This window comes from Peromyscus eremicus, chromosome 22 (assembly GCF_949786415.1).
Source record: "Peromyscus eremicus chromosome 22, PerEre_H2_v1, whole genome shotgun sequence".
NCBI lineage: Eukaryota > Metazoa > Chordata > Mammalia > Rodentia > Cricetidae > Peromyscus > Peromyscus eremicus.
The window spans coordinates 7,395,945-7,411,365 of record NC_081437.1 but is presented as its reverse complement, the minus strand read 5'-3'; the positions used below and the strand labels follow the sequence as shown (position 1 = coordinate 7,411,365).

Genomic DNA, 15,421 nt, shown 5'->3' with positions numbered 1-15,421 from the left:
AGGGCGAGCTCAGTGCGAGCCAGGGACCATGTGAGCACCTCAGGGCAGGGGTCTTCGCTGCAGGGGAGGGGGCAGGCAGGATCTTCCACATTCTAGGGGAAACTGACTGTTCAGATGATGGACACGGGAAAGTGTACGCCTGGCAGTCAGAGCTTCCCGAGGAACCAACTAGTGGCAGGAGGAGAGTGATGGGGTGAGCACCCCCCCATGGCCCAGTTCCAGCAAGAGCTCCATTTTAGTGTTAGCCTCTCCCACCAGTACACATCAGTCAGACGCCAGTATTTCGAGGGAAGCACAGCCAACAGGAACAAACCAGGACACCTGAAAAGAGCACGCAGCATGAGATGACCTGACCCAATGACGAAGAGTTAAAGGGTCAGGCTCACAAATATCTACCTCAGGGGGCTAGGAGAGAAATGGAAGGAAGGAATGAGATGCCCTAGGGAGCCTCACTACATGGAAGAAGATTAGTGAGGGGATCACACTTGGGGACCCTCTCCCAGAGAAGAAAAGGGGAGCGGGTGTGTGAAAGAGGCTAGGAAACACCTGGTGAGGTAAGAAGCAAGAAATTTCAAAACCAGGTGAAGAACCAGCGGTTAGTGGAGCTCCATGAGGCTGAAGGCTGGACATCAGCAGACATGGCCACACACCCTGTCAGCTGCCCCTCAGGGAGAGCAGATGGCACTAAATGGCATGGGTTCCCAGGGCCTCCGGTGGCCGCCTCTCACCAAGAGCTGGCCATAAGGGACAGAGGGGGGTTGGCAGCAGAGTGGAGCTAAGGGTTTTGGTTTGTTTCTACGGATATAATTACTTACACATACTTGGAAAACAATGCTAACTTTCAATGCTAGCTAGAACAAGAGTAAATGTGCCCTGTGGTATTTTCCTGTTTGTACTGTGATACATTAAAGGGACCAATCTACTCCCTGGCAATTGTAAGGGGAGGTCCATCAGCTTTTTTCTCTGAGACTGGTCTAACAGTCTACACTGAAGAGTTCCTCAGTCTAGACACTCTTCATGGGTCTTGACACCCTTCCGGACCTAATGAGAGTTTGGAACATCCTCCAATTACGTATTTACCCATATACACAATTTTTATCTTGGTATTTAATTTCATAATCTCCTAGAGATTTCTTTAGAAATTTTGATTTGTTCTCTAGGGCTTGGTGTTCCAGTGCTGTCTCTTAATGTTACATACGAGCAGATGCACGCCTCTTATTTGACTTTGAAATATGAGTGTGTGTATATGTGTGTGTGCATGCGTGTGTGTGTGCGTGTGTGTATGTGTGTATGTATGTGTGTGCATGCGTCCGTGTGTCTGTGTGGGGGGTGTACACGCATATGCCACAGCATAAACGAGGAGTCATTTCTCTTCTTCCACACTGTGGGTTCCAGGGGTTGAACTCAGCTCCTCAGCCTTGCTGGCAGGCACCTTCACCCATTGAACCATCTTGCTGGCCCCACTCGTCTCTCTTGGAGGTTTAGCATCTTTCTGTGAACTCCGATTTTCTCCCCAGTGCCGGCGACTGCACTCAGGACCTCACACACAAACACACCATCTTCTACAGACCCAGCCCCTCCTATATTCTTGGTATATCCCTGTTGTTCCTGGGCATCCGAACCCCTGACAGTGTCCAAAGGAAAGCCGCTGGCATGACTAGTTGAGGGTCTCCGGCTTCCCCTCAAGGTACCTCTGCTCACGTCCCCTCTGCTATTTCCCCCAGCCTCCAGGGAGGTGTTGGATCTGTTCTGGAGACTTCCGAGAGCCACACCACACTCTTACAGCCAGGCTTACAGCTGTTTTCCCCATGAAAGGGAGTATACCATTGTGGTGAAATAAAGTTTCTCCCAAATTCATGTCCACCCTGGGCCCCAGAATATGAGTGTTTGGGGGGAAACAGGGTCTTTGTAGATATAATTAGTGATGATGAGGTCATATGGACCAAGGTGTTCCCTCAGCCCAGTAGCTAGGACTGGAAGTCATTGATTCCTTCCATGTAAGAGGAGAGAACTCAGACAGAGAGGAGAGAATACAGACATGACTGAGTTTGGAGCCTCGGTATCACAAGAGGAAGGTCCAGGACCACTAGAAACTAGAAGGACCTCCCCCCAGAATCCCAGGAACATGACAACTTAACACTCTGATTTTGGACTTCTGGATTCCAGAGCTGAACTACAATGACAAGAAGAAACTTCCACAGAACACCAAGTTTGTTGAAATTTGTTACAGCAGCTCTGAGAAGAACCAAAACAATGTGTAAAACATTCAAATAAGCTCTTCCCAGGCACTCACCTGGCCAGGCCTGGCTTCAGTGCAGGAAGTCACAAAACAATGTCACCCTCATAGCCTGTCCCCCCTTGGCTGGTGACCTCACACTTCACTCACTGATCAGAAGTACTTCTCCATGTGCAGAAGTTTTAAATGATAAATCTCTTCATCTTCTATGATTTCATGATTATATGTCTTTTCCCCCACCCCTAAGCTCATAAAAATATCTACCAAATTTTTCTTTAATGCTTTTACGGTTTTACCTGTTTGACGATGGTGACAATTATTTTAAATGCACTTGCATGCACCAGGCCCCAGGCCACACCCATTACGTGTACTAACACATTTGATCCTCACAACTGTCCCTTCTGGGAGGTGGCTGCCGTTTCATCCCCGTCTTATGAACTGAGGCAGGAAGTGGTTAACTAACCTGCCCAAGGTCACATGGCTAGTGAGTCAGAGAGAGGCAGGACAAACTCAGGTTGCCTAATTCCCAAGTCTACACTTACCTACAGTAGCATTCTGTTTAGAATTCCAATTTAAATATTTTGTCCATCTGAACTTATTTTGGCTTATGGATGGATGCAGAACTTCACTTTTTGGACTTAATGTCTGGCTAACAACTTGGTACATACTGAATATTCTATTCTTACAACAAAGATTTTAAAATGTGTCACTATTATGAACTACATTCTCATCCTTACTTGAATGTGCTCGTGAATTCTGCACTCAGTTCCCCTTCATTCCTACAGCAGAACTTTCTAAGCATTCTCTCCCGTTCCTTGTTTTCTGGGAGACAAAGTACTTGGCGTATATTTAGTCCATTTGGGGTTCATTTGGTGCATCATTAGACAATCTAAATAAACATTTGAAGCCTGATGCTTAAGAGACTTTAAAATGAGAATGATGTAGCTTATGGTGATAAATATGGGACAGAGAAATAAAATAAAATTATCTAAATACATCGAAATCACATTCTAGCTTTTGCCAAGATGGTGCTGATAGAAGTTACAGAAGGTGTTTCAGTCAGCTCCAGTCAGTTTACAGGCTTAGATAAGGAAACAACAGACTATCTTAATCCCATAAGGCCTCCTAAAAACCGTAAGGAGAGATTTAGGGGACCCCTAAAAGCTGCCAACCTTATGAAATTGACTTACCTTCAGACTATGATAAGCGGCACAGATTCTAACCCCTCCCTTCTAGGGAGAAACCTGCTGTTACTTCATTCGGGGTCTTACAAAGAGATCATCACACTACAAGACCTCCTGAGAGTGTAAACTAGAGCTAATGAAGTTCACTATGTTCTCCATAGTAGCAGCAGTGTCCTGCTACAAACAGCCTTTTTTGCTAAAACTACTGGAATCTAAGGGCTAACTTGAGCTGTAAACCTTCAAAACTGCCCTGTAGCTAACTAGGAGCTCTGCTCCAGCAGCCCTCATTTAAATAATAATGCAGGCCTCACATGCCGGATAGTACCAGTTAAAATAATAATGGCAACTCCCAACTTGTCTATTGCTGTATTTAAAAAAAAGTGTCTCTCTCTCTTTCTTCTTTTGGGTTGACTGTTAAGTTCTTGGTAATTTACAAAAATCTTGGCCAAGTACAAGAACTTCAGTTAACCCATTGCAAGAAAACAGGCCCTGGTGAGGGACGCCCTTAGACCTGTATGGATTCATCAGCATCTGCCTTCTTCTCTCTGAACCTAACTGTCTGCTCTCTGCATCTCAGCTCACTTCAGTCTGTCTCCACCCCTCCCCTCCCCTCTCCATTTCTGGTGGCTGTCTGGCTTGATACAGATTGGACAAACCGGCTGCAGCTGCTACAACAACAAAACATTTCTCCTCCGTTTTAGTTGTTTTTTTTTTTTTTTTAACCATGCTTATCTCATTTCACGATACACCTTAAAGGATTTATTAAATTGTCATTTTCCTTATATACCATATTTTTAAATAAGAGCTGTTTCTATATTAAAATAACTTCACCACAAGCTTCATATTTTAAGGCTAACCGGACAGGTATAAAACCTAAGTTCTAAGTTTACAAAGACAACTAACTTATAAATTGTTAAGAATAAGTTTACTTTTATACTTACCTGGCAGGGGAGATACCATGATCACGAAGGTGGTTTTCCCAGGGCGAGGCTTATCCATTGCACTCCGGATGTGCTGACCCCTGCGATTTCCCCAAATAGGGAAACTCGACTGCATAATTTGTGGTAGTGGGGGACTGCGTTCGCGCTCTCCCGAGAATTAAAAAAAAAAAAAAAGTTTACTTTAATTAAAGGTAATTAAGAAATAAAACTTATTGATTGATTGGCCAACCTAAACTGTAAACTGTTAAGGATAAGTTGTACCAAAGCTATAAGCTAATAGAGATAATTATTAGGATACAAATTAAAACTTGATTATCTCATGAATGATCAAATTCTGAAATGTATACAAAATCATATTTATATACATGCTAAGTATGCTAAGTTTCATATAACCAATTCATTACTTAGCCCCCTAACATTTAAAATGTTTAAGCTTTGGACAAAACTGCCTTATCCCTTATTGCCAGGGTTTTGTCCAAACTATGCTTTGAGATCATTTAGATTATATTTCCATTTACCAGGTTTAAAAGAGTTGGGAGCTGAAGAGATGGTTCAGAGGTTAAGAGCACTCACTGGCTGCTCTTCCAGAAGACTCTGGTTCAATTCCTAGCACCCACACGGCAGCTCACAACCATTTTTAACCTCAGTTCCAGGGAATTCAATGCCCTCTTCTGACCTCCAAGGGCACCAGACATGCACATAGAATACAAATATACATACAGGCAAAACATCCATACACATAAAATAATACATTTAAAAAATAATAATAAAGAGCAAATATATGATAAGTATAATAGGCTATTCTCCTGAACTTTCAAAATTATTTTCCATGCCAGGTGTGGTGGCTCACACCTTTAATCCCAGCACTTGGGAGGCAGACAGGGAATCTCTGTGAGTTCGAAGCCAGCCTGGACCACCAAGAGAGTTCCAGGACAGCCAAGGCTGTTACACAGAGAAACTCTGCATTGAAATATATGACAATATATACAGGTTAGTAAAGGGAACTATGTGGTGATAAGTAAAACAGTGATTCTAAAAGGTAGGTATACTCTACTCTCTAGAGCAATGTGGGGGGACGACAAACACAAAATGAGACAACTTAGAAAGAAGGTGTGGTGGCTCACACCTACGATAAGAGCTGAGGCCATGAGGCAAGGCTATGAGGTGGAGGTAGAAAGATTAACAGGAATTTGATGTCAGCCTGGACTGGTTCTCACAGTGAGAGACCCTATCTCAAAGAACCAATAAGTGGGGAGTGGCCCCTATGAGCCACCCTCTTCCTGGGAATGTTGGCAGTTGATGGCTGCTAGAGGAGGAGGAAGGGGCATTTTCTTCAGTGGCTACACTGGGAAGTGCCCACAGTCCTGTCAATAACCCCTTCTCCATGCACCTGTAAGCAACCCAAATGAAAACTCACTGGGCCACCAAACTGTTAACAGCAAAGGAAGTACAAGGGCAAGTGGGGAAGAGGAAGGGCATTAACAGGAGGAGGAGACAAGACAGGAGAAGGGTGGGTAAAATGATAAAAATTCATGTACACGGATGAAAATGTTGTAATGAAATGCGTTATTATTTATGTATAACTTAATGTGGACTAATAAAAACCATTAAAGATAAGTAAGCCAGGCCTGATGACTAAGAACTAAGATCCCAGCACTGAGGGACAGCCTGGCCTACATAGCAAGTTCCAGGCCAGTTAAGGCTATAGTGCAAGACTCTACCTCACGAAATGAACAAAAACAAATAATAATAAAGAAACGGTACAATTTTTGTGTGAAAGAACCACACTAAAGCTCCTTACACTTCAGGAGACCAACAGAATTTGAGAAAAAGGTTCAGCTGGGGAACTCCATGTGTAATACATGTGGGGAGAAGAAACGTCAAATGAAAACAGTGTGAAGGCCAAGGGAAGAAATACACAGCCAGTCACACTAGACTTTCCAGACCTCTGTAACAAACCCCACACATGGCCCAACCACCTAAAACAGACATGCTAGCTCCTGCATAAAAAGCTACTATTCCCAGAATAAAAACATGTCACGTCCATTTTTTTAACCTTCTACCTTTGCAGCCTTTCTCTTCCAATACAATACTTCACAATACTCAAAGGTGAACTAGCAATAGAGCAGACATTTTTCAGTCTTCCTTCTCCTCACCGTGTGCCTCATTTTACAATGACCTTACATATTACTCATCTGTAAATTTTCTATCCATCATCTTTAAGATTTTCACTTTTGTATGGGGATATGTGTGTCTATACACGTGAATGCAGGTATCTGCAGACTCAGGGAGTTGGATCGCCCCTGAAGTGCTGAGTTACAGGTGGTTGTAAATGCTAGCCATGGGTACTGGAAATCAAATACGGGTCCTCCACAAGAGCATTTCATGTTCTTGCCGGAAGGTGTACTCAGGAGTCAGAAGCAGGAGGATCTCTATGAGTTCAAGGCCTGCCAGGTCTACAAAGCAAGTTCCAGAACAGGCTCCAAAGCTACACAGAGAAACCCTGTCTGGAGGGCAGGAGGAGCAGTCCATGTTCTTAGCCATTAGGCCAAACTGCTCCAGCCTTTACTCACCATTTTTAAACACTGAGGCCTTGAACACTCAAATTTTATTAACTTACCACTATACAGCTTCAACACATATTTATTCTTATTCATGACTATACATTTTATTATCAAATTTTTGTTACAGCAATATACATTTATCTCACAATTTCTATGTGTCATGGTTCCAAGCAGATTAACTGGTCCTCTTAAAATCAGACCAAGCTGTGAAAACCAAGTGTCACTTCAGAGTATGAACTTAGCTGAGCTGTGTGGTCCCTGTCTAGTCCTTGTTGGCACTTAGCTAATACTCACTCAACTCGTAAGGCTGCTTGCCATCTGTCCTCTTTCACACCAGACCACAACACGGCTGTGTTGTTTGCTTCTTTTGTTTGTTTTTTTTTGAGACAAGGTCTCACAACACAGTCCAGTACGGCCTAAAACTTACTATATAACCCACGTTGACTCCAAGCTCCTGGCAAATCGGCCTCAGCCTCTCTGGTGTTAACCCACACCTTCTAGGATAAAAATTATTTCTCTATTTTACCCATTGCTTTTGACATAAGGAGACAAAATCCACAGTAGGGAAAACTTCATAGCATGTTAATGCATTTCACTGGAGTCAAGCTGGTGGCTCATACTGACTGTCGGTTTGGAGACCAATCTGGGATGCACGGCAAATGCCAGGCCCACCTGGGTTACACACAAGACCCTATCTCAAAACCAAACAAAAAACAAAGAAGGAAGAAAGGGAGCAGAAAGTACTAACACCGTCCACAGGAACAGTGTTATTTGAAATTGAGTATCAATAAACCAGCTACTGAATAATTCAAACATCAGTGAGTTAGACTCCAGATGGAGGCCTGAGGATGTGGCTCGGCTGGCACACTGCCTGCCTGGCGTACAGGAAGCCCTGGATTTCATTCCTAGCACTGCATGAGTCCAGGTACCACATAAACCTGTCATGGTGGCGCCCACCTGAAATCCCAGCACTCAGGAGGATAAGAAGTTCAAGGTCATCCTCAAACATATAGCCAGTTTGAGGCAGCCTAAACTACCTGAGATCCTGTCTCAAAATCTAAATGAATAAAATCACTTAATACCCCCATTTCTCACTCCTTCCCCCTCCCCAAAAACCCTCTCCCAAGGGTCTCAAGCCCAGATGCCTCAAATTCATTATGAAGCAGAGAATAACTCTGAACCCTCGATTCTCCTATCTCCACCTCTTAAGCCCATACAAGATTATACCAACAACTCAGTTTATGCCATGAAACTATGCAGTGCTGGGGATAGAACCAATTCATTCTTGTCAGGCAAGCAATCTTCGGACTGAGCTACATCGCCAGCCCACGATTTATAATCTCTTAATGGTTTGAAAAATACTTCATAAGATTCCCAAAACCTAGAAAGAAGAAAAGGTAAAGACTGATCAACTTAATTGCATTACCATTAAATATATATGTGCAGGGGCTAGAGAGATGGCTCAGCAGTTAAGAGCACTTCCTGCTCATGCAGAGGAACCGAAGTTCAGTTCCCAACACCTATGTCAAATGGTTCACAACCACCTCTAACTCCAGTTCCAAGAGGTCCTCTGTGGGCACCTGCACACACATGATATACACCCATATGGACACACACAAATAAAAGTAAATCTTGAAATATATATGTATAAGGGTGCACACTTGAGTACATGCCCAGGACAGGGGCCAATAAGATGGGTCAGTGTAGGTAAGTGTCTTTGCCAAATAAGCCTGGCAACCTCAGTCTGATCTACAAAACCCATGGAACCCTCAGGAGGAGAAAACCAACTCATAAAAGCTGTCCTCTGCGCACACACCCCAAATGAAGGGCAGATGTCATCTGACTTTCATTTCATACACACACCAAACACAAAAAAAATTGGTACAGAAAAATTTCCACGAATCCATTCAAAAGACAAATCAGGAAAACAGATCTGTAAAATAGCAAATTACCTTTATATATAAAACACTCAGAAATTGACATGAAGGAAATCCCAACACTAGGGAGGTAGGGAGGTAGATGTCTTTAAAAAGATAGACAGACAGACCAGGATATAGGAACTGGAGAGAGAGCACAGTGGTTAAGAATAGTTTGTTCTATACGGACCAATGGAATCGAATTGAAGACCCTGACATTAATCCACACACTTATGAACACGTGATTTTTGACAAGGAAGCCAAAACTATACAATGGAAAAAAGAAAGTATCTTCAACAAATGGTGCTGGCATACATAACTGGATGTCAACATGTAAAAGATTACAAAGAGATCCATATCTGTCACCATGCACAAAACTCAAGTCCAAGTGGATCAAAGACCTCAACATAAATCCAGTTACACTGAACTTGATAGAAGAGAAAGTAGGAAGTACTCTTGAACGCATTGGCACAGGAGGCCACTTCCTAAATATAACACCAGTAGCACAGACACTGAGAACAACAATTAATAAATGAGACCTCTTGAAACTGAGAAGCTTTTGTAGGGCAAAAGACACTGTCAATAAGACAAAACTACAGCCTACAGAATGGGAAAAGATCTTCACCAACCCCACATCTGACAGAGGGCTGATCTCCAAAGTATATAAAGAACTCAAGAAACTAGACATCAAAATACTGAACAATCCAATCAAAAAATGGGCTATAGAGCTAAACAGAGAATTCTCAAAAGAAGAATCTCAAATGGCTGAAAGACACTTAAGAAAATGCTCAACATCCTTAGTCATCAGAGAAATGCAAATCAAAACAACTCTGAGATACCACCTTACTCCTGTCAGAATGGCTATGATCAAAAACACGAATGACATTCTATGTTGGAGGGGATGCGGAGCAAAGGGAACACTCCTCCACTGCTGGTGGGAGTGCAAACTTGGACAACCACTGTGGAAATCAGTATGGCGGTTTCTCAGAAAATTGGGAATCGATCTACCTCAAGATCCAGCTATACCACTCTTGGGCATATACCCAAGGAATGCTCAATCCTACCACAAAGATACATGCTCAACTATGTTCATAGAAGCATTATTCACAATAGCCAGAACCTGGAAACAACCTAGATGCCCGTCAACTGAAGAATGGATTAAGAAAATGTGGTACATATACACAATGGAGTTCTACTCAGCAGAGAAAAACAATGACAGCATGAAATTTGCAGGCAAATGGATGGAAGTAGAAAATATCATCCTGAGTGAGGTAACCCAAACCCAGAAGGACAAGCATGGTGTGTACTCACTCATAAGTGGATTCTAGATATGAAGCAAAGAACAATCAGGCTGCAACCCACAGATCCAGGGAAGCTACATAGCAGGGGGAACCCTAGGATGACTGTGGCTTATAGTAAGTTTTCACTGAATCACTGGGCAAGCTTCAGTGAAACATTTCACTGTTAGGATAAGAATTTGTACTGTATCAAGCTGATGACAGAAAAACATAAATAATAATAATAATAAAAACAAACAAACAAAGAATATTTTGTTCTTCCAGGACCCAAGTTTGGGCTAGGAAGCTCACTGCTCCTCCAGCTTTGGGATATCTAACACCCTCTTCTAGACTCTGCAGGAACCTGCACACACATGGCATACACACAGAGAGACAAACACATTCATATAAATAAAAACTAAAATTTTAAAGATCAGGAATAACATAGAAAAAGATAAAAGATAAGATCTGAATAGCAAAGTTTACTGGCAGAAAATACAAATATTGTATTTTTGTAAGTTGAAATACATCTACAACCTCAGCTACTCAGGAAACTGATGCAGGACCAGCCTGGGCTACACAGTAAGTTCAAGTCCAGCCTGGACAACTTAGTGAGACTGTCTCAAAACTTAAAATGAGAGTCAGAGGCATGACACTATGGATGTACATGAATGTAGCACCTGACTAGCAAACACAAGGCCCTAAATTCAATCCCCAGTACTGGGGATTGAATATAACAATAGTCAGCTGGGTGGTGGTGGTGCATGCCTTTAATCACAGGACTTAGGAGGCAGAGGCAGGCTCTGTGAATTCAAGGCCAGCCTGGTCTACAGAGTTCCAGAACAGGCACCAAAGAAACACAGAGAAACCCTATTTAAAAAAAAAAAAAAGAATATAGTAATAGTCAATAAACATGGGAAATTACTTTAATTCTATATTATCCAATAATAGGCATATACCGATTTTTTGTTTGTTTGTTTGTTTTGTTTTCGAGACAGGGTTTCTCTGTGTAGCTTTGGAGCCTGTCCTGGAACTCACTCTGTAGCCCAGGCTGGCCTCGAACTCACAGAGATCTGCATGCCTCTGCCTCCCAAGTGCTGGGATTAAAGGCGTGCACCCACCGCCTGGCCCACATATCGATTTTTAGCAGTAATTAAGATTAAATAAAATGTTAAATGCAGTTCATAATCACAGTGGCCATTTTAGGTGCTCAAAGGCAATGGAATATTTTTAGCACATGACAACACAGATATCATTATAATTCTGACATAAGTGTATCCCCAAAAGGCTCAAGTGTTGAAGACTTGGTTCCTAATGCGTCAGTATTCAGGTGGGGGGATTCAGGGTAGTGAATGGATCATGAAGGCATGGTTTCATCAAAGGGCAAATTCATTGATGGATCTGCAATCTGACAGATTTATTACGCAGCAGAAATGTTAAAGAGGTAGGGCCTGGTTACAGAGTTTCTCTATGTAGCCTTGGCTGTCCTGGAACTCTCTCTGTAGACCAGGCTGGCCTCCAGCTCACAGAGATCCACCTGCCTCTGCCTCCCATCATCCGGCAAGGTCAGCCTAGTTTTAAGAAATATGTGTAAGCCGGGAGTGGTGGCACATGCCTTTAATCCCAGCACTAGAAGGCAGAGAAAGACAGATCTCTGAGTTCAAGTTCAAGGCCAGTCTGGTCTACAGAGCAAGTTCCAGGACAGCCAGTGGTATGTAGAGAGACCCTGTCTCAGATAGATAGGGGGGGTGGGTGGGTGGGTAGATGATAGATACCATCTTAGCCAGGCATTGGTGGCTCACGCCTTCAAGGCCAGCCTGGTATACAGAGCACATTCCAGGACAGCTAGACCTACAGAGAAACTCTGTCTTGAAAAAACAAAACAACAATAAAGTAGGTCCTTGGGTATAGGGCACATGCACTACGTTGTCCCAGTTTGTCTCTGTGTCTGCGCACTGGCTTGCTAGCACTTGCACACTCTTTCCAACCCTGCCACCATGAGACTTTGTCTCAAAAAAAAGGAAGGTGGCAGCAATTTGGAAGGTGGCAGCAATTTAGTTATTGCCATGAGAAGATATCCATGATATTCATAAAGCAAATTATAGAACTTTATGTAATATACACCCTCCACCTGCTTGTATGTTTAGCAAAATGTCAATCTTGGCTAACTTAAGGAGCATTTTTTAAAATACTTATTTTATATGTATGAGTGTTTTGCCTGCATGTATGTGTGCCTGGTGTCCAGGGTCAGCAGAAAGCATTGGGCCCCCTAGAACTGGAGTTATATAGATGGTTGTGAACCACCATGTGGGTGCTGGGAACTGAACCTCGGTCCTCCGCAAGAGAAACAAGTGCTCTTACACTGAGTCATCTCTCCAGCTCCAAACTGAGCATCTCTAGTATTTTAATATGCACACTTTTCAGTAGACTAGACTCATCTGAAATTACGCAATTCTGTTTTTTTTAAATGAGTTTATATAAATTTTATAGCATTGTTTTTTTCTTTTATTTGTGAGGGAGTTTCATGTAGCCCAGGCTATCCTCAAATTTTACATAGCTGAACCTGGCCTTGAATTTCTGATCCTGCTGAGAGCTTGGGTTGTAGACATGAGGCACCATGGGGGCTTCTATATTTGATTTAAAGGGTGTAATTAATACCCTTTAAGTCATATTTAAAAAGTTTTTAAATTTAGTATATTCAGTAACCTGGAACAAAACACAACCATCTGTAACTGCAGTTCCAGGGGACCAGACACCCTCTTCTGACCCCAGGTGTGCATGTGGTGCACAGACATGCAGACAGAATATACATACACATGAAATAAATTTACAAAACTTTGAATTCAGGTGTGCATGTTGGCCCCATATAAATAATACTAGTACTTGGAAAGTAGAGATGGGGGAGGCCTGGGCAAGCTGGCCAGATACACATGCAGACCAACTGGCAAGCTTCCGGTTTAGTGGGAGACCGTGTCTCAGTAAAAAAAGTGGAGAGGAACTGAGAAAAGCACTGGATAGCATCCTCCGGCCTCCACATGCACATCTAGATATACACAGACATCCCTCCCCCAAAAAGGCAGCAGAAAAGTAAAATACATGAATGTTTTTTAGATGGGGAGGAGATATTTTGTAAAGGTGCATTCGTGTACAAGTGCTCTTAAACACTGAGCCATTTCCCCAGCCTACTCTCTGTCTTTTAAACATCATTTTTCACATAGATATCTGGGGCACAAAATCAGTAAATGTTCTAAGTTATTATTTCAGAAAATGAAACAGATGCAAAATTATTCTTCCTAGTTGTCACAATTTCCCAATCATTAAACTATTTAACCCAAAAAGATCATAATTCACAAGGTACTGTACAGATTGAATCAGACATGGTAGTATGTGCTTATAATCCCAGCCCTGAGGAGGCTGAGGTAAGAGATCACCTCAAGTTTAAGGCCAGCCTGGACTATACAATGGGCTCTTAATTAGGCGGAGCTACGAAGAGTCCATCTCAAAAACCAACCAACCAAACAAACAAACAAAGTTAACAAAAAGATATAAAGATTGCTGAGATTCCTGAAATCTTACTGCTTCCAATGCTAAGGCCTGCCTGGGCTACAAAGTGAAACCTGGTCTCAAAAAACTAAAGCCTAATAAGTAAGTAAAATTAATTCACCTAATTAATTTTGGGATTTGCATACTTTTAACTAAAATAGCATCTTCTCTTTTATTAACAGGAAGCAGTCAATGAGGTGCCCCTAAAGTAGAAAGTAAAACTTCTGTGGAAGAGAAACTCCTCACCACCAAAATATTATTTCTAGAGATGTTTGTTAGGGGAAACTACCAATACTGTCACAAAGACAAATTCTAAGTGGGCTGGAAGAGCATCTGCCTAGTATGCATGATGCCCAGGGTTCTATCCTGAGCATCCCATAAAAGTGGGCAAGGTGGTGCCTGCCTATAATCCCAGCACTCAAGGAGCAAAGGCAAGAGGACTGCTGCGAACTTGAGACAATCATTTATGTGAGATTCTACCCCAAAAAATAAGTTAATAAATGTATATGGGGAAACATTCAACAAAAAAAAATGCAGATTGAATAAACAATATAACACAGATTTGGGGAAACAAGACTAGGCAGTAGTAAAGGAGTGAACAGAGTGTTTTTTTCTTTTTCATACTTTCCAATTTTCTCCATGATGAACATTACTTTTGAATTCTGAAAGTCTCATTTAAAAGCAGAAACCAGGATCCGGGCAGTGTGGTGCAATCCCAGCACTTGGGAGGCAGACTCAGGAGGAATCTCTGAGTTCGAGGCCAGCCTGGTCCATCTTCTAAAGGAAACAGTTATCTACAGTGATCTACAGTGTTATACGGTGGGTTCAAGGTCTGCAGGGACTAGACAGAGAAACCCTGTCTCTAGAAACCAGAAAATAAATTAACAAATAAACCAAGACCAGCAAAGTTACTCAGTGAGTAAAAGTGCTGGCCAGCAAGACTGAGAACCTGCATCAACTCTCACTTCTGCATGTGCTCCATGGCCATCTGCACACGCCCCGCCCCTAAGACAGACACAGAAACACACACACACACACACACACACACACACACACACACACTTTTTTTTTTTATTATGTATACAGTGTTCTGCCTGCATGTCAGAAGAAGGCACCAGATCTCATTACAGATGGTTGTGAGCCACCATGTGGTTGCTGGGAATTGAACTCAGGACCTCTGGAAGAGCAGGCAGTGCTCTTAACCTCTGAGCCATCTCTCCAGCCCCCACACACACTTTTTTAAAGGAGAAAATACACCTTATAACCTGTAAGGGTTCACTTACTAAGACCCAACGTGTTGTCCATTTATAAAAGAGGTTGAAATGCTACTAATGTTTAATGTCCTGTTATTTTTCTGTTTAATGTCCTGTTATTTTTCTGTTACACATGCAATGATGGAATTTCAATTTCTCCTTAAAGTAACGTTTCTTCATAAATACACGTTTTTAAACTTTTTTTTTTCAAAACAAGACCTCACTAATACTCATTCTGAAATGACTTCTAAATTCCGTATAACAAAATTGTGGGCGGGTGTGTGTGTGTGTGTGTGTGTGTGTGTGTGTGTGTGCCCACTAAACACAATTTCGTTGGTCCACCTTTGGCTAAAGAAAAGTGGAGGCCCGGTAAACTACACGTCCCACCATGCATTGCTGCCTTATTCAGAGTAGGTCTCTACGGAAACAGAAAACAAACAAACAAACAAAAAAAACCCATTCTCCAAGTCCCACCTGTTACTTTGTTTCTAAACACCTCCTGCACTT

General features: G+C 42.4%; 1 protein-coding gene and 1 non-coding gene across 2 annotated transcripts in view; both read left to right on the top strand.

Moving 5' to 3' along the window:
- Positions 1 to 4,353: 4,353 nt before the first annotated feature.
- LOC131897750 (U1 spliceosomal RNA) lies at positions 4,354 to 4,516 on the top strand. Its single transcript, XR_009375773.1, has one exon. It is a non-coding gene; the product is annotated as a U1 spliceosomal RNA (small nuclear RNA).
- Positions 4,517 to 15,302: 10,786 nt separating this feature from the next.
- Positions 15,303 to 15,421, top strand: part of LOC131897735 (probable serine/threonine-protein kinase DDB_G0281745) — a 49,330-nt gene continuing 49,211 nt past the window's right edge. Inside the window, exon 1 of the mRNA XM_059248725.1 lies at positions 15,303 to 15,324. Coding sequence (XP_059104708.1) covers positions 15,303 to 15,324 — 22 coding nt within the window. The remainder of the gene's footprint in view (positions 15,325 to 15,421) is intronic.